The sequence below is a fragment of the Botryllus schlosseri genome, chromosome 9 (genome assembly GCF_051294905.1).
Source record: "Botryllus schlosseri isolate E-star chromosome 9, Bs_hap1, whole genome shotgun sequence".
Taxonomy (NCBI): Eukaryota; Metazoa; Chordata; class Ascidiacea; order Stolidobranchia; family Styelidae; genus Botryllus; species Botryllus schlosseri.
Genome location: NC_137244.1, coordinates 25,302,939 through 25,327,982, shown reverse-complemented (window position 1 = coordinate 25,327,982; position 25,044 = coordinate 25,302,939). Strand labels below are relative to the sequence as shown.

The following is a 25,044-nucleotide window of genomic DNA, read 5'->3' as shown; positions in this document are numbered from 1 at the left end:
GATCGACCGAAAAGATCATCGCTCTATCAAATATGCCGGAGCTGATGTGTGGAAAGTATCCCGCCGGCAGTCGACGAGCATGTCCAGTGTCCACATTCGAGTCGAAATACAAGCAATTACTGCTAAATAAATACAGTCCATCCTCAAGGTTACCGGACCACGACTGACCTATCGATCTCGCTTCCCATGACATGCCGCCCTATTTCTTGTCGCTTCCTTTTTCTATACTATCTTCTTTACTTTCATTCAGTGTGCATGCCTCCTCTTTACATCGCCTAGGTCAAGGTGGGTGTCTGATTCCATAGACAACTCCTAGTCGCTTCGACATCTTCCTGTCTTTTCATTGTATCGCATTTTTTGTAGTGTATTGAACTGATAAAATTGCTAATAAACCAATGATGATGACGATGATGATGTTTCTTTGGCGGATTTTAAGCAAGGCGTATGTTTGGATGTATTCCGTAGATATTACACCCCCTGATAAAGTGAGGCTCGCGAGACGGTTTCGTAGGGCCCGTGACACCCTCTCGACCAAATTACTACCAAGCAGGAAAAAGTAAAGGCGAATTCAGCACAAGGCCGCTGGTGAATATGTTTACCTTTTTAAGCCAACATATGAGCTAACGTGAAAAACATATATCTAATTCATCGATTCTACTCAAAGCATTGCAAGCGGACTTCGTGTTTTATTTTTCGTCAGGGCTACCCGACCGGTAAAAAACAGCTCGAATTTAGCTGTAGGCTGCTTTGCCAAAGTGTAGTGCGTTTCGCTTTCGACATAGTTTGAACATATCTGAGTATATGTTTGGCCATATATTGCTCAGGCAACAAATGGTTGTGTGTTAAAAATCACCTTATTTAGTCACAAGCAACTTTTTCATAGGGGGGATCAAATATCGGCCAAGGGGTCCTAGAGACGAAAAACCACTGACCTAGCAGGATAGCCGCGGATACCAGTTTTCGAGTCTTTGGTCTGACTCGGCAGGGGATCGAACCCACGACCTACCGATCAAGAAGCCGGACGCATCACCATTACACCATCTCGCCGACGAGAAAAAAACGGGGGTGCAGACTAGATGACCTCATAGGGCCGTATCGCAACTCCGTCGCCAAAGCATCTCGATGGTGCAGGCGAGAAAGAATATCATATGTCTCTCTCTCTCACCTGCGTATCTCAAGCCAGACTTTTCGGAGATTTTTGCGAAATATTATTACGAAATACATGTTTCTCGCAATATGTTCATTACATGGCACTTATCTTGTGTATCACATTGTACGTTGTGGGTCTTGAGCGGATGGAAATATATAATACAATGATCATTAAGATTTTAGCGGCGGGATTTATCATGAAACCACTTCTCTGAACTACATCCCGGCCCTACTGTCCTCGTCGTTTTAGAGGAACTTGACGCATTGAATGTATACAACATGCGTAAAGCCCCAAACGGGTTTCGATGCAAGTAAGTCACGAAGTCTGTGATTTATTGAAATTTTAATCGATTATAAAACACCAGAATGTCACTATACAGTGAAACGATAGGAGGGTATAAAAGCCAGAGCATGTAAAGAGGCTTGAGCACTGAATGGTAAGTACCGTAACTGGAGTTGTAAGGACCAGCGATAAAAATGAATATGGCTTGTGTCGGTAGGCGATGTCCATGTCAGATCGCTGCGGGCTGAGTACTACACTACAAAAAATAATTAGACAAATTTGGTCTTATGGTCTTGAAGTGACTTTTTAGAAAAAAAATGTCTTAAAGACTGATCGGTCTTGACAATGATTTTTCGCCTCAAAATTAAAACTGAAAGTGCTGAAAAATAAGACCATTGTCGCCCACGAGTGCTGTGTGGGTATTCATGTCAGTATTAGGTTCTGCATGAAGGGAAGCATAACATATATACCAGTATTCGTAGTTCATTATATAGCCTACCCATTATATATCATTATCATTCTATATAACACTCACCAATTTGTACACAATCCTCCAAACAATATATAGTGTAGTTTGAGTATATAATAGTATTTGTGGTGAGTGAGACGTGCCAACACCATTGTGTCAGTGAAAAGTGACAAGGTACGGTACTTTGAATTTTTGTTCTGGTGCAAATGCATCCTGTATTTGACTTATTGTGACATGTGATCAACGAGAAATGGACAAACATGGCACCACCAAATACGTTTTGGCTCTCCGCTCTCAAGTCACCGCTAGATTGTATTTGCAATGACCTTTGATGGATCAAAATTTGTCAAATAAACCTAACTACGTCTTGTGCTAAGGGCTCATGACAATTTCCGTTCTGATTTATAAGACTACGGACCATGATGTTTCTTGATTAGCAAACTTCGTCTTAAAAACAAGACCAGAATAACTGATGCAACATAAACTGTCCCAATATGCTAGACATCATAAACTGTCTCAATACGCTAGTTATGTCTTAGAGCTCCTGGCCCATGTCAACTTTCCGGTCTCATTTTTAAGACCACAAATCATGTCGTTTCTTGATTAGCGAAATTTGTCTTAAAAACAAGACCAAAAATACTGACACATCAAATATTATCTCAATAAGCTAGTTATGTCTTACAGCTCCTGGCCCATGTCAACTTTCCGGTCTCATTTTTAAGACCACAAATCATGTCGTTTCTTGATTAGCGAAATTTGTCTTAAAAACAAGACCAAAAATACTGACACAGCAAAAACTGTCGTAATAAGCACAATATGTCTTATAAGATGCGTTTTATTGGTCTTGACGCGTTTTATTGGTCTTATTTTTAAGACCAAATAATTGTGACAATTATATATGGTCTTAAAAAGCTGAATCGCTCTAAATTTTAAGACCAAAAATACTGACACAGCAAAAACTGTCTTAATAAGCACAATATGTCTAAGATGCGTTTTATTGGTCTTGACGCGTTTTATTGGTCTTATTTTTAAGACCAAATAATCTGAATCGGTGTCAATTTTAAGACCTCAATTCATCAGTGAGACCAAAATTGCTGAAAATGAGAGCGAATCATCCTCATTTCTTAAATTTGAGACCAAATTTGTCTAATTTTTTTTGTAGTGTAGTAATAGCCTATAGTGAAACCAAAGAATATAGTTAGACAACTAGCCTACCATAACCATGGCATGTTCTGTGAGTGAGAGAGACCAGTTGACTTGAAATGATACAATTTGCCGATTGGAGATTGTCTTGGTTGGTATATCCGTTGTGTACTCCAGCTGTTGCCAAAGTTTAAATACTTAGCATGTTTCAATTATCTCAATCCAGATGGCTAGTTATATTGGTATTCGTGCTGGTAATTCTTCTGCATGTGTCGCTGTCGGTAAAAATGGAAAAACATCTGTAGTCGCGAATTCTCACGGCGACCGATTAACTCCGTCGATGGTAACCTACACCTCTGATGAAGCATTGGTTGGTTACGCATCAAAGCAAGTCAGTCACCGTTATATTTCGGAGACCATCAAACATTTCAATGGACTAATCGGAAAAGAATTTGACGGGGTCGAAGATGACACTGAGTGGACTAAATTAAAAAGTGTTATCGGAGCAGATATTGAGAAAGCACAAGACGGGAAATTCACATATTGTGTGAAGGCAAATGGAAAAAGCAAATCTGTAACTCCTGAAGGTGTTCTAGAGCTGTTACTCGGAGAACTTTTGGAGACAGCAATGAGCCAGACTGGGTCTGATGCAAAAGAAGCGGTGTTTACTGCCCCCATTGGATATCCAACATCCTACCACGAAGCATTGCAGAAGGCTGCAACTAAGGCCGGCTTTGAAGTTTTGCGGATTATATCAGAGCCTGCCGCAGCTTGCCTTGCTTATGGCATTAGTACTGAAAAAAATAGTGTTGTGTCGGAAAATATATTGGTTTTCAGAGTAGGCGGTCTGTCTCAAGATGCAACGTTGCTTTCATCAAATAACGGAGTTTTATCTGTCGAAAAATCTGTGTCCAAACAGTCCGGGGGTGATACGCTTACAGATATAATTGCAAACCATTTTGCTTCGTTATTCAAAAAGCAGTCTCGCGTTGATATCACATCTAACGTCAAAAGCATGCACAAATTGAAGATCAATGCGGAAAATTGCAAGCATATATTGTCATCCATGCCGTCTGCTAACTGCCACATTGACTCCTTACACGACGGGATGGATTTCAGCTGTAACCTGTCCCGATCAATGTTCGAAATGTTTGCTAACGAACATTTACAAAATCTGCTCAATCCACTGAAAGATCTTGTTTCAAATCTTGGAATTGAGAAGTCTATGATCGATAAAGTTATCTTGACCGGCGGGACTTGCAGCATACCACGTTTGCAGAAGTTAGTATCCGACTTCTTTCCAGGCTCTGAAATATTGTCAAGCGTTCCCCCTTCTGAAGTAAATGCCATCGGTGCTGCTGTAGAAGCCGGGATTCTTATCAACCAAGATAGCTGTGAAATATCAGAGGATGATTGCATGTTATCACTAGCTCCTGTTGATATCAACTTGAAATTTGGTGATAAAACGGATGTTGTTGTGAAGCAACGAACTGTTTTGCCAGTTCATTTTGAAAGAATTTTTGTATTTCCTAAAGATCGACCTGAAGAGACTCTGCTGCTCTCTATTATTGATCAAGATGGTGGAAATTCAGAAATTGTATTAGGAAGTATTAAAATATTGCCGGAAGATTGTGAAAATGAATTTACCTGTGAAATTAAGTACAGTCGCAACGGGAATATAGCACTCTCTTGCGGAGATTTGACGACTCCAAAATCGTTCGCTATTAACGCTATGAGTTAACCAATGGTTTGCAAAATTGTTAGTCTCTCATTTTTAGGCTGTGTATTTTTGAGTTGGCTGCTGGTAGTGATTTCATGTATTTGTGGACAGAAAGTCAATTGACTTGTATTTGTAAACTAGTTGGACTGAAAAAATTAATGCACTGGTCACCTACTTGGTATTGGAAATTTGAGTATCGTACATTAATATTATTGGTTAATGGTTATGTCTGCTTGCATCTGTTGCTATTTTAAAGCTCATGTCGAAATTCTTGTAGCAATTTTGCATTCAATTATATTTAACTCAGCTAGGCAATTGTCGATTATTCGATGCATAACATGTTTGTTCTGTTTTGCAGATGTAATAGTGCTGTCTATTTAGGCATTCTCTTCTCAAAATCTAGCGATGACTGAATTGCTGAAGAAGAAATTGTCTTTCCCGAGCACTTTTGTTCAATTGCAAGCGCTGAATGAACTGTCTTCCGCGATACGGTCGAAGCTGCAAACTTCCCGAAACTCTCCATCTGAACTGGAGATTTTATGGCAGTACTGCGCTAATGTTCCTTCTAGGCAGTTAGGGTATGCATGTGCCAACGCGTTGGTGAAGCTTGCGGAAGATGGACTGTTGGATATAGATAATGTTGTAACAATGGCCGTGAATCTCTCAGCTACTGCAAATGACAAAACAATTTTGGTTCATATCATTGGCTTGCTTATGAAGCTCCAGGTGTTTGATCATCTGAAGAGGTACCCAAAAGTTTCGTTTCGATCACCATATGATTTGAGAAGTTGTCCGCATCCATTCATCTCCGTATTAAAGAGTGGTGCTAATTCGTGGAGAACTGTTGACATCGAAATTGCTCAAATGCTGTTAGATTGCGTCGATGCCGATTGCTTTTCTACGATGGTTGTTGCATTGCGACCCGCCATTTTATATGTTACATTGAAAGGAAAGTTGTCGAAGCGGGAAGATGTAGTGCCTGCAATTCTGGAAGCTCTTATTGTAAAGTACACAGCTGGGAAGAATACTGGAGGGAATGAAGTCGAAACGTTGCTACATCATATTTTTGATTATTACGAACCTAACTCCATTAACATTAGCACGTTTGAAAAATTTGCACTGTCTGATCTTGGCGCTCGCAGCACCTTATTCCACACACATTACATGTTAAAGTTACAAAACTGTATAGTAAAATGCACCTCATTCTACGACACCGGTCTTGCTCTGAATTCTATGAACCGAATTCTGGAACACTGTGCTGATAAGAGCATCGATGGCGGTGTGATAGTCATCGGATTTTGCACGATTCTAAATGGCGTTAATTTGCAAGTGGTACCCAACTTGTTGAAATCGGTTACAAAGTTTCTCACTCAACATAACGAAAATATATGGCCAGCTCATTTGAATATGCTCAAAGTATCTCTATTGCAGTTGAAATTTGTGACGACCGTTATTCCAAATGATTTTGGTATCATTGGACTCGTCGGAACATTGCTGAAAATCATATTGAATTTTACCTTTGATTGCACAAAATATGATGCGAGTCCTGCATCTGCTGAATTTAACTCCACATCTAGTGTTTTTGTGGCTGAAGCTTATCACATGGATTACACGGTCCGTTCTGCATCAGATTGTGACATCATATGTGAATCTTGGTTGGATGGAATTGAAAAAAGTGCTGTCACTAAGCAAATGGACGGATGTGATGTTGAAAAAGCGACGATTTCGGTGTCAACATTGTTGCTTCAATTACTGTACGACTGCACACGTTTTTCTCATGGCTTGTTTACGAAAATATTAAACACTGTTGCAAAAATCGGAGGTTGCTATTCCCGAGCGTCTTTTCAATTTCTGCCGATATTGCTGCATTCCATGAGCATTACCGATGAGACTGCTGTAGTTGATGTGCTGCTGACTTTACCGCATTTAGCATCTCATCCAAATTGCGTCGCCCCGATTCTGAATGTCATCAAAGGCATCGGCACGAGTTCAGATTATAATTTGAAGGCAATCAGTTTGAGAATGATGGTCGAGCTGTGGAAAGTGCAAGGCCGATGTTTTCCGTATTTACTTTCTGCGTTGTATTCACCGGAAGCGCACACTGTGAAAAAGATAACACAAGATCACAGTGTCAAGATTACCAAAGCAGCTGTGGTGGCGTTTGTGTGCAAGGAACGGCCTCATCAACATGGTAGTGATATGCTGAAATTAATCGAAAGCATGTTGAGCAGAAAACTACCAACTGCGGCCCTGGCTTATGTTTTGGAGGGCCTTTATAATTTGTGTGTCAATAAAGTTCTGAAACTTCTCACGATCACCGAGATGGTCACGAATATTTTACAATCTGGCCCGGATATCGTCGTCGTCAAAATTATTTTGAAGACGCTTTCGCTGCTATCGTCTTGCGATCCATCCGATGCCGGCGTAGAACCGATAATAAACAATGTTGTGACAGAAATTTGGAAGTTGGTCGGTGGTGGAAACTCGTGTCTTGCCGATGAAGCTTTCGGTTGTTTATCAAAATTCGATGCGGAAACATTCAGAATCAAGCACTTACCTTTGACTTTCCGACCTGCAAAATCTGATGAAGATACCGACGAAGAATATTTGAACACTGTCATACCTTATTGCCAGTATTTGACTTTCGCGAGAAGGGTGGACTGCATCGGCCAGCCAGGATGCTCCTCATTTTTAATCGCTGTACTGCGTCAAGAACTGGAAAATCTTCCCAGAGGTGTACATCACAAAGCCATCAAATCTCAGCTGGCGTCCACTCAACCGAAAGCAGCAAAATCCATCCCTGACTTTGTTGCGTCTGCCTACGGCAAAAATAAAAAGCCGGGTCTGAAAGCTTCCTTAGCATTTAGTATGTTGTTGTCGCAAAACAGTGCGGCGGAGAGTTGCGATCTTGACAACGCTGCGAAAAAACTTGCGATTATTGAAGGTAGGAAAGTTTTGGATAACATACACGTCATGTTGAAGGAGATAACAATCGAACCGAACAATTGGCAAGATTTGATCCGTTGCGCGCAGGGTTGGGTTGCGTTCATGAAGAGATCCATGATGGTAATGGCTTCCGGCAGACGTCTGGAGATTGAGATGCAAAAATCTGATGATCAAGAAGAAAAGGAACATCGTATAAAAACTGCTGTGCTATGGTGTAGAGACAAAATCATCAATGCCCTGAAAAACGCCTCTAAAAATAGCCCGAGCATGCAAGGTGATGCAATTCTCGGGCTAACTGGATTGCTCATTGCAGTTGAACAGTTTAATGATGATGAACAAAGGGTGGACGAACACACAGAATATGTCAGTATGGCGCATTGGTCCGTCATGGTACTGGACACCATAATCACCATTGCGTGCCCGGGTCATGTTCCCAGTGGTCGTTTGTTATCTTGGTGCCAATACAGAGCGATTTCATCCACTGGGAGACTATGCACTACGCAAGTCGGAAGGCTATGCGCCATCCACGCACTTCCGTTCTGTTTATCTTCATTATCACAAGCTCGCCTTCGCAAGGTAAATGATATCATTAAGAGTTTAAAGGAATGTATCGCAGATGATAAGCAATTGGAATTTCATAGGCAAATTAGTTTGGGAAATGCTTTGAATGTGTTAATCAAAGAGCAGAGTGAGGACAATTCAAATGCTTCAGTATCTGAATATGCTGTTGAAGCTATTTATGGAAATATGCTCGAATCTGTACAAAAACTTGTGAATTCTCATTTTGATTTGCAAAATGATTTGGGATGCATCGTTGGCTGGGGATTAGCCGCAACCGTTCGATTTTCAAAGTCTACCCATGACTGTGAAAGCGAGAAGGTTCTTTGGACTGAGTTTCTGCAGATTTTGAAGACGGGTGACATATCTCCGGATGCGTTACAGGTAATTTCCACTGTGGTGACCTGGCTGTGTCTTCATGGATGTGTTCGCGGATTGGTGAGCTCCGCGGAGTCGCATGAAGTATTAAGGAACTTGGTTGAATTAACCGACGAAGTACCCAACAAATCTGGTTTCAGTGACTCACTAGGTACATTGTGTTGCGGGATGTTACTTAACGGCGACAAAGACGTTTCTGACACAATGGATAAACTTTACACCCAATGGTTTGGTGTGTTGGATAAATCCAACGTACCCACGAGAGAGAAATTTGCTGCTCTTACTGGACTGTCGTCATTGTGTGGTGCGAGCGCCTCCTTATTCTCAATGCCTGTGGACCCTGCAATGCTGACTGCTGTTCAGTATCTTTCGAAGCTCTCTGGATCGATCAAAATTTTGAAGCATTTGCATACTTCCAGTGATGTCGGAACGCAGGGGAAATCTTCCGTGTATCTTGGATGCCTCAACTTGTTTTTTCAAAATAATGTTCATAATTCCTCATTTATACTGCCTTCCACATATAATTACCTGTCAAAATCAAGCTTGTTGAGAAGTTTGTTCGATTTGCTGGCCGATGGAGTATCACATTCAAGCAATGTTGCGTCGAAGAACCGTGGAACTTACATGTATTGCTTAGCGGAGAGCTCACAGAACATTGCCATGCCTCCGGTAAATTGGGGTAATGCTCTCAACTCTGTTTTGTTGAATAGCACTGGTGCTGAAGCCAAGATACATGCAATGCATTTGGTATTGTCGCAATGTGAAAGATCATCAGCTTGTTCTGCACTGTTGTGTAAATGTACATCTTCGAAGATTTTTGCCGATCTTCCAGTTCAATCACGCAGCATGATTTACACAAGCCTTGGGAAACTATATAAATGTGCAAAGGAAGGTGATTTTGTTCAATTCCTGCAAACTAAGACACGTGATTTGATGTGTAGCAATACGTCCGAACAGTTGGGTGTGAGGGCTGCTTTCATGTCCGGTTTGAAGAGCCTGTTGATAGACATCGAGAAACTGTCGCCGCTTACGCTTGAAGCTGTCAAAGATTGTACCGTGAAGATTTTTCTTCTGGCAAAGTTCTCCATTCAGTCACATGAAGATGTGGCGATGATGACTGACCTTGCATTTATCTGTAGATTTACAGACCAGAAAGTGTCGAATTTTATGGATATGAGCCCTGCATCACATGTTGCATTGAAATCTCTCTTTGTGGTGTGTTTTGAGTCTTTGAAGAAAAAACAGCCATCCGGTTCCTGTTCAGAGACAATAATGGCATGTAGTCGCCATATTGATATACATGACGCTGTGGTCTGGATAGTATCCGGGTATGCCCTACAGATAAAAGAAATGGTAAAATCCTCAGTTCTTGCAGACTGGATAAAGGAGTTAATGAACATGACAATGGAAGCCCGTTGTGAATTGAAGGAATTTGGTCCATCTTTGGATTATTTTGTGGTATTGATCACATCACTAATTTCAACCTGTTTTACCAATGAAATTCCCAATTTTGGTAAGTTTGGAATGGAACCGGCTCATCCAGAAGTGTTGCAATTCTTCAAGCATCTGTGCCGTCATATATTTCCCACCACTGTTAAAATCATACTAGGGAAACCATCGTACAAAGATGTGACAGAATCTCTTGTCACTTGGTCGAACTGTATTTTAGATCAATATCGACGTTGTGGGTATGAATCTGAATGGAATGAATCGCTACTGACAGCTATTGGCATTTATAAAGAACAGGAGGATAAACTTCTTCCATCAACATGGTGTCAGATGATCGAAGTGGTTTACAGACCTGTGTCCTAATGTAACTAATTTTGACGAAAATAGACTTGTGTGCTCAGCCGTCAATCTGCCTCCTTGGATGAAGGGCTTATTGGTTGGTAGAGCCTTGTGCTACATTTTTTGCAACTGTATGAATGCTGGTTGACGGGTGTATTAACATGGTGTTTGTAGAATATATGCTGTCTTGTTGGTCAAAATGAATTTTCAATGTTGGTAGCCTACTTACGGCAGCAATTAATAGTCTGTTTTTCATAGCATAAATGTATCAAGTGCAATACGCAACACAAACACCTGTCTCGAGTTTGAAAAAGACCACTTTGAGAAGCAACGCATTATTTTTTCCAGTTGCATCTTAAAGATTGCACAGTTAAGATGATCATTTTATTGAATTTTTTATCAAATTAATACACCACAAGATTGCGATATAATGGAAAGATAGGAGGGTGCCGAAACGACTTATAGTACTCTTTTAATCAGACCATACTACTTGACCTCCCTACAGCATGTAAATAAGGGGTGCAGAAAGGATAACATAAAAGTAAGCGACGAAAATGAATGCTGCATCTGTCGGTGGGCGAGGTCGATATGTCAGATTGTGGTCCAGTAACCTTGAGTGCCGACTATTATTGAAGGGGTGCTGTGTATCAGTGGTTTACAACATGGGGTTTCTAACCCCCAAGTGGCTCTTTCGCCTTTTTACCGGGACCGTGAGGGTGCTGAATACGTTGTTTCAGAAATCAGTTCCCTAAATTGTCGCTGTGGAATCCAAGTACCTTTATGTCCATTTTTCAAATTTTGAGAAAATCAAGTTTTAGTATAAGCTCCATTTTTTTTCTGTCATGGTTGTTTATCAAAATATTTCAAAGGGACCAATAACCATAGCCCAAAGAAAACTTGCCTTGCCTGAGTCGGTAACTACCGCTCTAAATACTACGTGGAAAGCGCGGGCCTGATTGCAGCGATGTCGAGCAGGACGAGGTTGGAGCATGGCATTTACAAAGGCTATGGTTGGAGTAGCTACGTTGTTTGCCATTATGTTGGTCAGCAATCTTTCAAACATTGACGAAATCGGGTGCTTATTGAATTTCATCGCTGATTGTTAATAAAGCTTGGAAAAATGAAATACGGCCGAAATGAACTGTGATACCCCACCATAGCAATTGGCGGCGTACGCTGTGTAAATTGCTATGATCCCAGTATCAATCTCGATTAGAACCGCCAATGTACATCACTAGAGGTCTAGCTTTGCGGGAAATGACGACACCTGGTCACGTGGGTAGGGCGAAGAAGTTTCTCCGATCCGAGTCATCCGACAAAGGTGAACCGTGGAGGCAAAAGCGACGGCCGGCTGGTGGTTGTATTTGTAAAAAGCGGTTCTTTGCCACTTGTAGCTTAGGCTGACGTGGGATTTTCGATAAATAGTTTCATCGTATATTCCTCAACTACTCCAGATATCAGTCGGTGCTAACTACCTAATCATAGTGCGAATATGAGCCGAGAACGAGAATGTCGAGTTTATGCCGGAAATCTACCTCCCGATGTTAGAGTAAAGGACATCGAAGATATATTTTTCAAATATGGACCTATTAGGTTCGTAGATTTGAAGACCCGCAAAGGACCTCCGTTTGCCTTCATAGAATTCGAAGATCCAAGGTGAGCCTTTGCTGATGCTGGAAATGGTATAGTTCTAGCATTACAGAAGTGTTTCAGAGCATTTCGCATTGTAGTAATTATAAGCGTGATATTGATAGTGATTGCTTCTGTGAGGACATGAATTGAAGAGCGTAATAATTGTACATTTGACGGCCTTGTAGATTGCCATGACATATTGTTTCATTCAACATGAACAGTGTACTGTGTATAGTATTGATTGGATTGTTGATACACACTGTAAGTTTGATTCTTAACTGATTAATACTGATCGCCACTGAGCCTGACGAGTATCGGCCAAAAAGATTCAAATATTATATTTCACTGTTAATTAATTCATTATTAAATTGCTATGAAACTAATATTTGATTCTGAAGGGATGCTGATGATGCAATTCGTGGAAGGAATGGATATAATCTGGACGGGTACACGTTACGTGTCGAATATCCCAGAGGAAATGGTCCGAGCATGCGTGGAGGTGGTGGCGGCGGCTACATGGGTGGTGGCGGTGGTAGGTATGAACCAGGACGCGGCAGAGGCGGCCCACCATCGAAGAGAACGAATTACAGGGTTGTTGTTTCCGGTATGAAAATTCTGTTTACTATGTCTTGATAGTTTTGTTGAATTAATATTTTGATATTTATAAAGGACTCCCACCAACTGGAAGCTGGCAAGATATCAAGGATCACATGAGAGAAGCGGGAGACGTTTGCTACTCTGACGTGTTCCGAGATGGGACTGGAATAGTGGAGTTTGTGAATAAAGAAGATATGCATTTTGCTGTGAAACATCTACACGACACCAAATTCAAATCTCACGAGGTGAGCATGAACTGTTTCCGGGACTATTTCTTGTCGTCGATAAGATATCACTAATCGAGGTTCCGCATCAACATGTCGAAATTTATGGCATTTCTAATTGGTTTACAGTTGGGATATGCAAAACTATGTCATGTGTTCCCTGTATGGAATCGGTGTCCTGTGCTCACGCTATGTTTCATTTTTTCAAATCATTTTTTCTTGAAATTACTTCAACTTCGAAAATCATCGCTGCTCACATGTTATATTATGCAAAACGTAGGGATGTGTTCTCTAGTTGTGAGACAACTGAATTTTTTTCAGATGCTCTACTGAAACAACACTTGACAGTAGTTCGTTTATCGTCAATTAACTGGAACTAGACTGATAGTTTGTAAAGCTCATGCTTCAAAACCCTAACCCTGACCCCAACGACAATTTTACGATACCTAGACTCCTAATCCAATTATTAATGCCATACATTTTGGCACGTTCATGCGGAACACAGATTGGTGATGTTCAAGTTGTTAAGGACAAGAAAACACGCTAGAGCTCCGTTTTGTATTGATAGTATTCCTTTTGCTGACCGATGTATATCATTTCTCAGGGTGAAGTCACGTACATCAGGGTGAAGATAGACCCGAACTGCTCGTCGCGTTCACGCTCGCGTTCAAGATCTCGCTCAAGATCCCGTTCCAACAGTAGAGGCCGGAGAGGCGGCCGCGGCGGGCGGTCTTCGCCTTCTTATAGTCCGCGGCATAGGTCTTATTCCAGATCCCCACGCCGTAGACGTTCGTCTTCATACTCCCCGCGTAGATCTCGATCTAGATCGCGATAAAGTGCCGTTGTTTGATACAGATATAAAGACAAAACATTACCTATCACTATTGGGTATACAGGCCTCTGATTGGCATTTGAAAATGTGTTTCTTGTGGCATACATCATATTTGGCTTGTGTCGTGTAAATTATTGCTCCACTCGCGGCATAGATCACATTTGGCTTGTGTCATTTAAATTTATGTGTTGATAGTGGCATTTATCACATTCGCCCTGTTGTGTCGTGCGTAAATTTGTAACAGATTTTCAATTTATCCAGAAAGCCTGGACTGGCCTAGAGATAGGATCGCCAGAAATCTGTGGACCGAATTTTGGATCTTGGATACTTCTCTTTACTTAATGTAGGATTGCGAACGCGCTGGGATATTCGTCTTTTCCGGATGTGTTTTATGGACGTTTGGAATTCATGAATCGCTGGATCAGTAATTGGCTACTGTGGAATGAAAAGTGGTAATTGCAATCATTTTACTGTAATTGTGAAACACCCCAACTTTTAAATTGTGTCGGCTAGTTTTTGTCGAAGCATGTTGTCGGACCTGTGTGAATCGCTAGCATGCTAATTCATTCCTTTAAATTGACAGATCTTTTGGATCGTAATTACTGCCTCTTCTGGAGGATCGTACTCAGTAGGTTGAAGTAGGAATACTGCTGAGACTTCGGGATCCGAATTATCTCTTGTATATGCGTCCCCCCTCCCCGTACATGGAAGGATATGAAGTATTGCAGGAGTGTTTTGTTGAGTGGTCTCTAGGAAGGAATGGATCTTTGGATAATGCGCGGTTTTGCGTGGGAGGAGTGGAAAAGCTAGGATATACGTTTGGATTCATTTCGGCAGGTATCCTGGCTTAGTAAGTGGTAGGATTGTCCCCCCCGGCGAATATTTGTGTATTGTTCCCATCCGAATAAATGATTTTGGCGATTTTTAATGCGTGGGGTGATGAATGTAGAGTTGGGTTAGGTCGAGCACTTGAGTCATTACGATTGTGTCCGCAATGAAGGAGATTATGTATAGATTGGTTGTAATGCTAGGCAGGGTGATACGCGATCCCGCAGCTACGCGGCTGATTGATGACACCCGCTTCCTTTCAATGGATCATGCAGTCGTTCCATGTGCGCAGCATCAGCCTCTAGTACAGCCGAGGTCCGCGAACCCTCCGGATTTACGAAATAGCTTGATTTTATAACCTTCAATTTTTATTTTTTTGAGATATTACGAAGCACTTTCGCTTGATAACTGGTAAAACTTCAGGACTAACAGAATGGCCGTCCGGGATGAAATATTTTGATTGCCAATAGCTTTCTGATACGAACATATTGCTGTCACAGATGTTTAGTTGGGGGTTCGGAAGAATTTCGTTTGCAGAAATCAATATTCTGTGATATACATATAACCACTGTCCCAGAATAGCTTCAGGATGAGCTGCTAGAAAGATCGGCTGGACGATATAGCATGTTTGTAATGACTCGATTCATTTTCTCGAAATACGGAGATGACTCGACTGGAAGGACTAGAAGAAATACAAGCAATTTCTTCTAAATCAATACTAGCCATAGTCTTCGGGATTACCGGACCACGACCTAACATCGACCTCGCCCTCCGCCGCATGCCACCTCATATTGTCGCTTGCGTCTTATATTCTCTGCATTATACTTGTCATTCAATGTGCATGCCTCTTATTTACTTCGCCTAGGCTAAGGTGGGTGTCTGATCTTAGTGGCTACTCCAAGTTGTTTCGACACCTTCCTATCTTTTCATGGTATCGCAGTCTTGTGATGTTTTGAAACGATGAAAATATTAATAAACCTGATTGATTGGACTCGAACCAAGTCATATGGCTCGCGACTCAGACGGTCAAGACCGACATTTCATTGTAATTTCGAAGAACAGTCAAGTAACCACCCCATTGGGATTTCGTCTATTGGTCCTGGTACTTAAAAATTCGACCAGAAACCAGTGTTGGGATGACTCGAGTCATGACTTGACTCGAGTCAGACTCGAGTCAACTTTTTCGAATGACTTGACTTGACTCGAGTCACTTTGCAAAAATGACTTGACTTGACTTGACTCGGCGCTTCAAAAATGTGGATTGACTCGTGACTCGGAGCAAAATTTACGAGTCAATTTCGAGTCATCAAGTAAACGGTGTCGACTAAATCAATGTATTTTGTGCATGTTCGGATTATTCACGACACGCCGTTGTAACTTTTGAGAGCAACCAGTCATTCACTGATTGTACGTTTCACTAATACTACATTGTTACATCACAAATACACTGACCGCATACGAAATGATCAAAGCTTGCGTTGTCATAGTAGCAGATTAATTTAACAGCAACGTAGCACTGTTTATTGGACGGCTCTGTCCTTACATTGCACGGCGCTCACCTTTACCAACCCTCTTATATGATTTAAATCTAACAAATATATTTTATGCATTTATATCCTCACGGATGTGTATAGATGGCTGGTGTATTGTCAGAGGTGGTCAATAACGAAGTACTTCTACTTTTTCGAAGTACTCAAGTAGTTTTCCTCTACTTCTGGTACTTATTCAAGTAGATCTGATCTTTGCTACTCCTACTTCTACTTCATAATATTTTGTGATCTACTTACTTACTTTTCGCTATTTTCAATTTGTCAAGTAGAAGTAGTTCAATCTTCCAATCAGGAAGATAGCCTGAGGAATTTCGGGGCTGTTTTCACGATGTACCAACATTTAATTTTCATAAAAGTTGATTGAAGAACAGAATTTTCGTCGCGCTTCGCGCGCAGTGGTATGGTCGTTGCCAGTATGATTTCCCGAAAGTATCTATGAATATAATTTAGGTAGCGGGTTGACGTGATTCCGTTCACACAGGGATATCTAGAACTAGATATCTGGATATCCCTGAGTCCACACCACATTGTCGCCCTTCGCCTATACGAAATAATTCATCGCAGTATATATGGCTCATCATAACGTTTGAAACTGATGTTTCGCAATCTAGCATTTACTTGTCATATCGTAATCTAGCATGTCCATGGCGCTTCCTAACCTGGAAAAGTGGACTCTGACATTTTTGTTAGTTTTAGAGCTGTTTCAGCACACACCACCTTTGAAACTTTCTGGACTAAATGCATGAAAAACCTGTTCCACTTTTAGAACTAGCATTTATGTTGCATTTTCAATTCCAAGTATCATATACTTTGAGTTACAATAAATATCAGTTCTTTTGTATGGATAACATACATGTTGAAGTATAAAAGCAAGTGTAGTAATGCCTTTAATTTCCGGAAATAAAGCTACACAATATGGCATTTTTACGGTCCACCATATTTTTTATTAACGTTTACTAATTGCGCAAAGTGTTTACACCGTATCCTATACAACTTCTCCGTATTGCTCTTCGACTAAACTACGGACCTTATAATATGGGGGATGGCGCCATACCATGCTATTTTCTAAAACGTGCTGTTCGAGAAAACAGGATAAGTATCGCATTTCCATATCAATCCTATCATTTTTATCCCATGATGTGGACGAATGCTTATGTTATCGAAAATTGGACACCTGCTGGTATGCATCAATGTGAATCAAGCTCGTCACCTTTCGCATAGCTCAATTTGCACCTTTATAAAGTCAATGTGAACAAATTAGGATCGTTTTCACGACTACTTACTTACTTGAGTACTTTTAAAGTCAGTCAATTCTACTTCTATTTCAAGTAGTTTTAGGTTGCTTATGGAAGAAGTACTTCTACTCGTACTTGAGTAGATTTTTTCGTCGCTACTTCTACTTCTACTTGAGTAGCTTTCTTGACTACTTTGACCACCTCTGTGTATTGTACGATATCACTTTCGTTCGTCTTCTCGAGGCTTCGTACTCGATCCTCTATTTTGGCTGATAATAAGAGAATGTAGCATGTAGCTAAGAGTTGTCAAACTCAACTGACGTCGCGGGTCGAATTCAAATATACAGATCACTCGCGGGCCGCACCAGTCAAATGATTCCAAAATATTACTAACTCTTAACTCAATATATGCACTTTTTCGCATTCTCAGAATTGGGTGTTAATGTCAGCGATTTTCTCCTGACGATAACTACAATCACAACTCCGCTGTCGGTTTGTTATAATGTGGCCTATGAACATACTCGAAATTTGCTATCTTGAAGGAATATTTATTAGTAGTATTTCTTACTACAAATTCGAGAAATGTGTTGGATAAAATCACGCAATTTTCAACATATACTCAGAATTTCTTCGCGGGCCGAATGAAGTCATTTGGCGGGTCGTATGTTTGACACTCCTGATGTAGCTATATAGCTCTATAGAGTTACTTACGTCAGCGGTGTCTTACAAAAAGAGGTGGGGCGTGCCATAAGTCGGCAATTACGGAAAATAAAAAGAATATCGGCCTGGTGTAAATGACCATAGTAGTCGACAAACACCATGAATACCCCAAAACAAACAAACTTACGTATTTTATTAGCAGTTTTACGTGTTGCGTGAGCGATACAGCGCATTTTTGCATGTATATTTAACTTTATATTCGTTATGTGATTCAAGATCAATGACCAATTGATCTCTTTAACACAGCTAGTAAAATATAATGAATTTGAATGATCACTCATACTTCGAAAATTCAATTTGACTTGAATTGTGACTTGACTCGTGACTTGACTTGACTTGACTTGACTTGACTCGAGTCACCTCCAAAAAACGACTGACTTGACTTGACTCGAGTCACCTTTGAAAATCGATTGACTTGACTTGACTCGAGTCAAAATGTGCGATGACTCGAGATGACTCGTGACTCGAAGGTAGTGACTTGATCCCAACACTGCCAGAAACTGCTAAAAGTGAGGTAAATTAGTATCTTATAAATGCGGACCAACGGCGTTATTATTGCATCGCCATTCGGCACCACCAATCTTTGTGGAACTGGATTTTCGGCACTCGTTCATATCAGACCGACGGCGCGTATATTTTGAAGACACGGCCGCGTATTCCAAGAAATGAAACTGCGACATTGGCTTTGGAATAATAAGAGCCTTTCTCATTTCTATATAAATAGTATGTGGTTATTTTCAAGAAAGGTTATTTCGCTATATTTGCACAGAACTGACGAGGTTTACACGATAACAGAGCTAAATTTCAAGTAAAGCCGGGGGTCCGCGAAGACAAAAATGTTGAGAACCACTGCTCTAGTACGACTAGAATAGACTAAACCTGGGGTCAAGTACTTCCGCAGCATGTCGTAGCCCAGCCAATCACGAAACGGCGGTGTTGTTAAGTAGCCGCAACACCAGTGCACTTTAGAGTAGAACGCCCGACAGACCGGAGCGATAACCTGGCGAAACATGCCTTCGAGCGAGACAGTGTAATGGTTATGCGTCCAGCTTCTCGATCGGTAGGTCGTGGGTTCAATCCCCGGCCGGGTCAGACCAAAGACTCTAAAACTGGTATCCGCGGCTATCCAGCTAGGCGCTCAGCATACATGGATAACGTGGAGGAGAAAAATACGGTGGTGCAGACTAGATGACCTTGCTTAAAGGTCGTATCGCATCTCCATCGTCAAAGCACCTCGATGGTGCCGGCGAAAATAAATCTGATCTCTCTCTCTCTCTCTCTAAAAAACACTAACCCTGAGTGGATAACAGAAAAAACCTGTCCGCGTCTGCATGGGACGGTTTTCACCGACAACCTCAGCCTGTATCCTGAGATTACGGACTTGGCTTCGCTCATTTGCAGCGCGCCTGTACTTGCTGAAACATGGTCCTTTCACATTTCTATGGCTTCTTTCCGAATTTTCATTCGATGTGCATTGCGCAATCTGCACAGTGCACAATTTGCACATAAATGTGAATCGGAACGACAACAACATCAGCAGCGGATATATGAGCTTCACTACGATTAAATCGCAATATAGTAGTGTCTTAGATTGATAATATATAATTACAATAGTAGAGACGCTCGGAAGTGCAGAACTTCAATTGACAATAGCTTAGTCATTAGTGTATTTATAGAATGTAAACGTTTACATTCTATAGTGTATTCATGGTGAGACGAACCTGAATATCTTCTATTATTATTGATGATGATGTTCCCCACTTTTGACAGATGTGTAGCGCCTGCAACCTGCATGCCATGAGTGCGGCCGGATTCACAGAACATGTTCTCTGGCAATCCATGAAATATCGATCCACTATTGCTCAACATCCTTGTGTGATTTTATCATAGCAATTTACAGCGTAGCTGGCATGGAAACTCGGTATGCGATGTTGTGTTTCGCACTGCCCCCAGTGGTGAGATAACAGATGCTGCTTTTCAACCTGCTGTAGTGTGTTTCTCGGTAATCATACAGATGGGACCAGAGCGCAAAAGTGAATAAAACTGGTATCAATCAAAAGCAGATTTCGCACTGATTCTAAATATATAAGTTGAAATCCGGCCCGGGAACTGAAACCCACCCAAAATCGACGTCGAAGTCAGAAATCGTCATTGTTTCACACAATGGGGTGCCGACAGACAATCGCCGACAATCTTCGTATGACTGTGACGCCACTGAGCGCGTGAGCGGAGACAAGTCGCGTTGTATTGCAGCAGCATTAAAATGATTATTCATTTAAAATCAATGGAATTTATCATTTATTTTCATAACTGTCCTTACAGAAGCTAGTAAGTGAATTGTTGAAGATGGATTTGAGCGAAGCTGAATTGCTGGAGATTTTTGACGACGTGAGTATCCCATATCATCTCATTCCCTTGCTGCAGTGCGGCTATTAGCAGTTTTGTGATCATTTTGAAAACTTGTTGAGCTCATTTACTAATTTACATTTCAAAGCACGCGATACTGTAACAATTTAAATATAGGAAAGTGTCTTTCAAATCAAACACCGTCCTTGGCCTATACGATGTGAATAAGTTACAGTTGCAGGCTTTATCAATTGAAATTCCATTGACCTTGATATTATATTTATCAGATGGATGATGAAATTTCTGTTCCGGGGGAATTGATCGAAAGTCCGGGACCGTTCTGCGTGGAAATATTATTTGGTTCTGGTACCGATGAACTTCTTCCACTAGTAAAAGACATCATAGAACAGGCCATAGCAGAGTCAAAACTGGAAATATCGAGTGGTCTCCGGGAAACTATGACTGGTGACATTTTTAAAATCCGCGGGACGAAACAGAATATGCTCAAAATTTATTCTGAGCTGTTACGCAAAACTTATTCCGTACACGACCATGACCCTACGGAAATTGATATCAAGAGAATGCTGACTGCAGTCATTCCCCAAGTAATACGTTTACGAACACCAATGGGGCAGAGATCTGCTTCAAACAACTCGACACTTACGGACGATGACAGAAAGGTGTTGCAGTATATATCCGGAGCGCTGTTAAAGTGGGGACTTAAGAAGTTCTCCGGTGAAGATGCAAAGTGGGTATCTTCGCAGATATCTCAATCTGGTTCCCTTTGCCCGGAATATGAAAAAGTGAACCGTGGATTTTTGATCGTGCCCAGTGATGCATTTATGACAATTGTGATTGCGGCAGAAGTGGAAGTCCGCAAACAAATTAATAGTAAATCCATGGACGAGCAAGCAGTCATCAATGCGTTAAGTACTTCCAGCAATGTGACGTGGAATGATGTGCTGATATTACTCATCAGAAGATTTGTGCGTGCACGCGCACACATGCACTTCAAACATTTATTAGCTGCACACAATCAGGCCAAATTAAATAAAAGGCGATCTGCAGCTATACGAAAAAAGCTCAAAGAATGAATTTCATTAATAAGTTTCAAGTGCCTGTTTCGACATCTCGTAACTCTCTTTACAATAAAATAACAATTTCTTCTCTGTTGAATTTATTGTAAACTTGAACTCAAATCAATAAGCCCCACGCAACACCTCAGCTGATCGGGCATTGGCACTAAATAGTGCCACAGAAGGTGCGTCTGTTCGTGCACATTGCTGTCTCTGATGACCGAAATAAGATTCGAGCGGGTCTTGGTTGACTCTGCGGGGCAGTACATAATCAGCCCCCATCCTCAAACACTCTCTTACAATGGCAATCATGGATTTAGTGGCAGTTTGTAAACCTTGTTCAGTCGCAGTGCTCAGCATCATTAAGGATCGATTCACATCACCCATTAGGGGTCTTGTTTCAGCCTGAACCCGCCAATCATTTAGGTAAGTTAGGAATTCTTGTTCAAGCCAAATCAAACGGTCATCGTTAACTGAATAATATGGCCGGCGCTGTGGTTTGAATTTGGATCCTTGGAATCCAGCATTCATTGAATCAAACCACTTGTCCATAGTAAAGAGAAACTTCGACAATGCAGGTGATGCCTCACTCAATGCAGAACCTAAAAGAAATTGGGTACAGTTCCACCATAAGCCTATAGGAAATAGCAAAATTTCTGATGTATTCAATCTTGGTGCTCAGAATGATCAGTTAATTCACAGCGTGCTCCTCAGATTATAAAATTGAATTTGTTATGTTTCATAAAAGTCATATTATAGTTACCTAATGTGAAGGAAAGAGTTTGCGCAGCTAGACGAACATTCATTTTCTCCCACGGAGTTGGTGATATATGCGATTCTGTCAGCTGTGGGTAAAATCTCAAGTCGCCACGCGCAATATCCTTCTGCATGAACATATAGGATAAACATATCCTACAAAATATTATAATGCACTAGTCTACCCTCACTAAATCTTTGATTGGCTGCATTGTAATGTGTCCATTGTTCCACATGCATTTCTTGGGATTAAGTAAATTGTTTCGTGCCGTTTTTAAAAGATGTGGAGGATCTGGAACAAAGTAAATGAACCTGAAAAATAATGTATTATTATCAACAACTCTCTGTCAATTATGACATTGAACACACGGCTCTCACCGTGTAGGTTCCACTGGGTTCGTCATCCTATACTGAGTTTCTCCATTTTCCTCAACGTTGCACAGCAACTTCAATACTGCACGATTTGCCGCAAGACCATCAACTGAAATAGTGCAGTTGTGAAAAAAGCTACGAATTGCATAATTTATGGCGTTTGTAGATGACCAGCATGTACATGTACATGTTAAAGTAACTATGACATGATATCAATTATAAATCTTACACACTACACCAACAATGGTTACACCCGTTTGATAAGGAATTTCCACTAGCAAATGGCAAAGGACCATGAATAGATCTTCTGACGAAGCACCGCTCGTTGGGTAGAATGCAACTACACCGTCCAGTTTTTTATTTGTAACTCCTGTGTTAAATAAGAACGAGATAGTAAAAGAATTGTAAAAGTTTTAGGAGCACTTTACCTCGGATATAAACAGCGAGCATGTGAGTCGCAACCTTGGATGATGATGAAGACAAGCAATTAAGATCATCACTGTCATAATCTACAAAACCAATAACTTTTCCATTTCTTGACTGAAACACAAGATCCTCTATAGAGATAAAATTAGAATAAATTCCCTTCTATACATGAATACACCAAAACTATCCTGCCTTTTATGGTCATTTCGTCAATGCAAACCACAGCAAACTGTTCATGATAATTTTCTGTAGCTTTGACTGCGTTACGAATCCTTTTGGTAACACCTGACTGTACTCCAATGCTGCACCTGTTAACTGCTTTAACCCTTTCGTTGCGAAGCGTACGAGCACTGGGTAGGATCATAATGTTCTGAGTTAGCCGGTAGGCAGATGGAGACTTCGCATAAAGTTTCAAGCAATATCTGTAGCAAATTTACGAAATATAGTTCACTCCCCTGATACATAATACTGGGTGATGTTCCTACCTTATTACAGAAGGAGCATAACGTCTCCCATGGATGCTCTTAGTCTCATGTAACCGTTTTTGACATGTCCACCAGTCACGAAGTAGATTATCCTCATCTGATACTTTGGCTATTAAATTCTCAAAAGCGTGTGATACTGTAACACCATGATCCTTCGACTCTTTTTCTAACTGACGGATTCTAAGATTACATAGGGTAGTTTCAAACATAGCATTTGCTAATTTATGCTGATATTTGTAAGAATGAATACCTCGTGCGATGTGAGCTAACAGTACATTTCAGCCTCTCTTTAGTGCACTTTGATAAAGGAGCTGTCTTCTCTAAGGGAAGATCTTCAGTTCGTTCTTTGCGTTCCAATCTGCGCTGCAAACTGTTAATGCACTCCACATGGTGCATCATACATGTTTGGCATACCAACGATTTCCTATAATAGGCGACTTGGCAATCATCACTGAAAAATCTAGAATGCAAATGTTGTGGATTGGGCTAAACTGTGGCAGAAAACATTGCTTACCTTCTGGTATAACCCAATCTACCCTCACGCATATGAGGAACTTTCTTTTCAATCCAACCTCCATTGTTGGGAACAGATTCATAGCCTTCACAGACTTTCATTGTTTGAAGAAACTGCAGCATATCCTCTAAACTTTTAGTCCCAAATTCTAATTCGGTTGATAATTGCATTGCATACTCCCCAGCAAATGCAACAGATAATTGAAGACATTCGTCCTTCTCTGTGACGAGGAGACTAACGTCAGGGGTCGAATGCAGGAAGGGATTTTCGTAATAGCTTAGGTGAAGCAAGTAATCAGAAGCTTGAAAGCAACGCCAACCATTTAGTTGAAGTGTTCTCCAGGAATCCAAAATGCCATCGATTGTTGAAATTGATGTCCTTTTTTCCTTGGTTGTTTTGTCACAAACTTTTTGAATGAGTCGTCTTTTTTCGGGAATTTTGGAGGGATGAGATTTCATTGGTAAATTTAAAATTGGAAGCACTCCCATCTTAAGAAAAGAGCGGCAACTTGAATGCTGAATATCGCAATCTTGGAAGTGTCTTGAGCATATATATGCTTTTCCTGATTTCACCTTTATGTTGAAATTTGCATCATATCGATATCTGAAGATTACCTGTAAAATCAAAATTTTGAGACTGACACAAGTTGGGATATTTCTGTCAAAATCCCGCGATTCAGTGTTCTTTGTAAGAGCTATATTATCCAACATTATGGGGATGCCATTTTCATAACATTTCTTTACTATAGATATCTTACCTGGTGAAGCTCCTCCGCCCATTGCTTTGTGCTCACTCCAAACTGCTTTCCAGAACTAGTAGGGATTTTGTACAGGCTGAACCCGCCTTTTGTACTTGAGCTTGTGCATTCAGGAATACAGCAGTACGTTCCGCCTCTGCTTTTATAAAGTTTGGCATTGGAGCTCATAGTTGGGACTATGTTGTAGTACCAACGTCCAACTATAACTGGATATAAGTACACAGAATCCACAGTTCCACAGGTATAGAAAGTTAGCGTTA

The 25,044-nt window shown here is 40.9% G+C and overlaps 4 protein-coding genes across 4 annotated transcripts; all 4 read left to right on the top strand.

Moving 5' to 3' along the window:
- The first annotated feature begins 3,126 nt into the window (after positions 1-3,126).
- On the top strand, positions 3,127-5,120 carry LOC145446348 (heat shock 70 kDa protein 14-like). The gene has a single exon (XM_080324616.1). It carries the CDS (start codon positions 3,271-3,273, stop codon positions 4,783-4,785), a length of 1,515 nt encoding a protein of 504 aa, XP_080180742.1. The 5' UTR covers positions 3,127-3,270; the 3' UTR covers positions 4,786-5,120.
- A 45-nt stretch (positions 5,121-5,165) lies between these two features.
- LOC145446335 (focadhesin-like) lies at positions 5,166-10,545 on the top strand. The gene has a single exon (XM_080324597.1). It carries the CDS (start codon positions 5,170-5,172, stop codon positions 10,456-10,458), a length of 5,289 nt encoding a protein of 1,762 aa, XP_080180723.1. The 5' UTR covers positions 5,166-5,169; the 3' UTR covers positions 10,459-10,545.
- Positions 10,546-11,770: 1,225 nt separating this feature from the next.
- LOC145446359 (serine/arginine-rich splicing factor 1A-like) lies at positions 11,771-14,647 on the top strand. Its single transcript, XM_080324626.1, has 4 exons — positions 11,771-12,090; positions 12,465-12,670; positions 12,736-12,908; positions 13,492-14,647. The coding sequence occupies exons 1-4, from the start codon at positions 11,927-11,929 to the stop codon at positions 13,720-13,722; spliced, it is 774 nt and encodes a 257-aa protein (XP_080180752.1). The 5' UTR covers positions 11,771-11,926; the 3' UTR covers positions 13,723-14,647.
- Positions 14,648-20,383: 5,736 nt separating this feature from the next.
- On the top strand, positions 20,384-21,536 carry LOC145446357 (uncharacterized). Its single transcript, XM_080324623.1, has 2 exons — positions 20,384-20,440; positions 20,686-21,536. Exons 1-2 carry the CDS (start codon positions 20,399-20,401, stop codon positions 21,490-21,492), a joined length of 849 nt encoding a protein of 282 aa, XP_080180749.1. The 5' UTR covers positions 20,384-20,398; the 3' UTR covers positions 21,493-21,536.
- Positions 21,537-25,044: the final 3,508 nt, after the last annotated feature.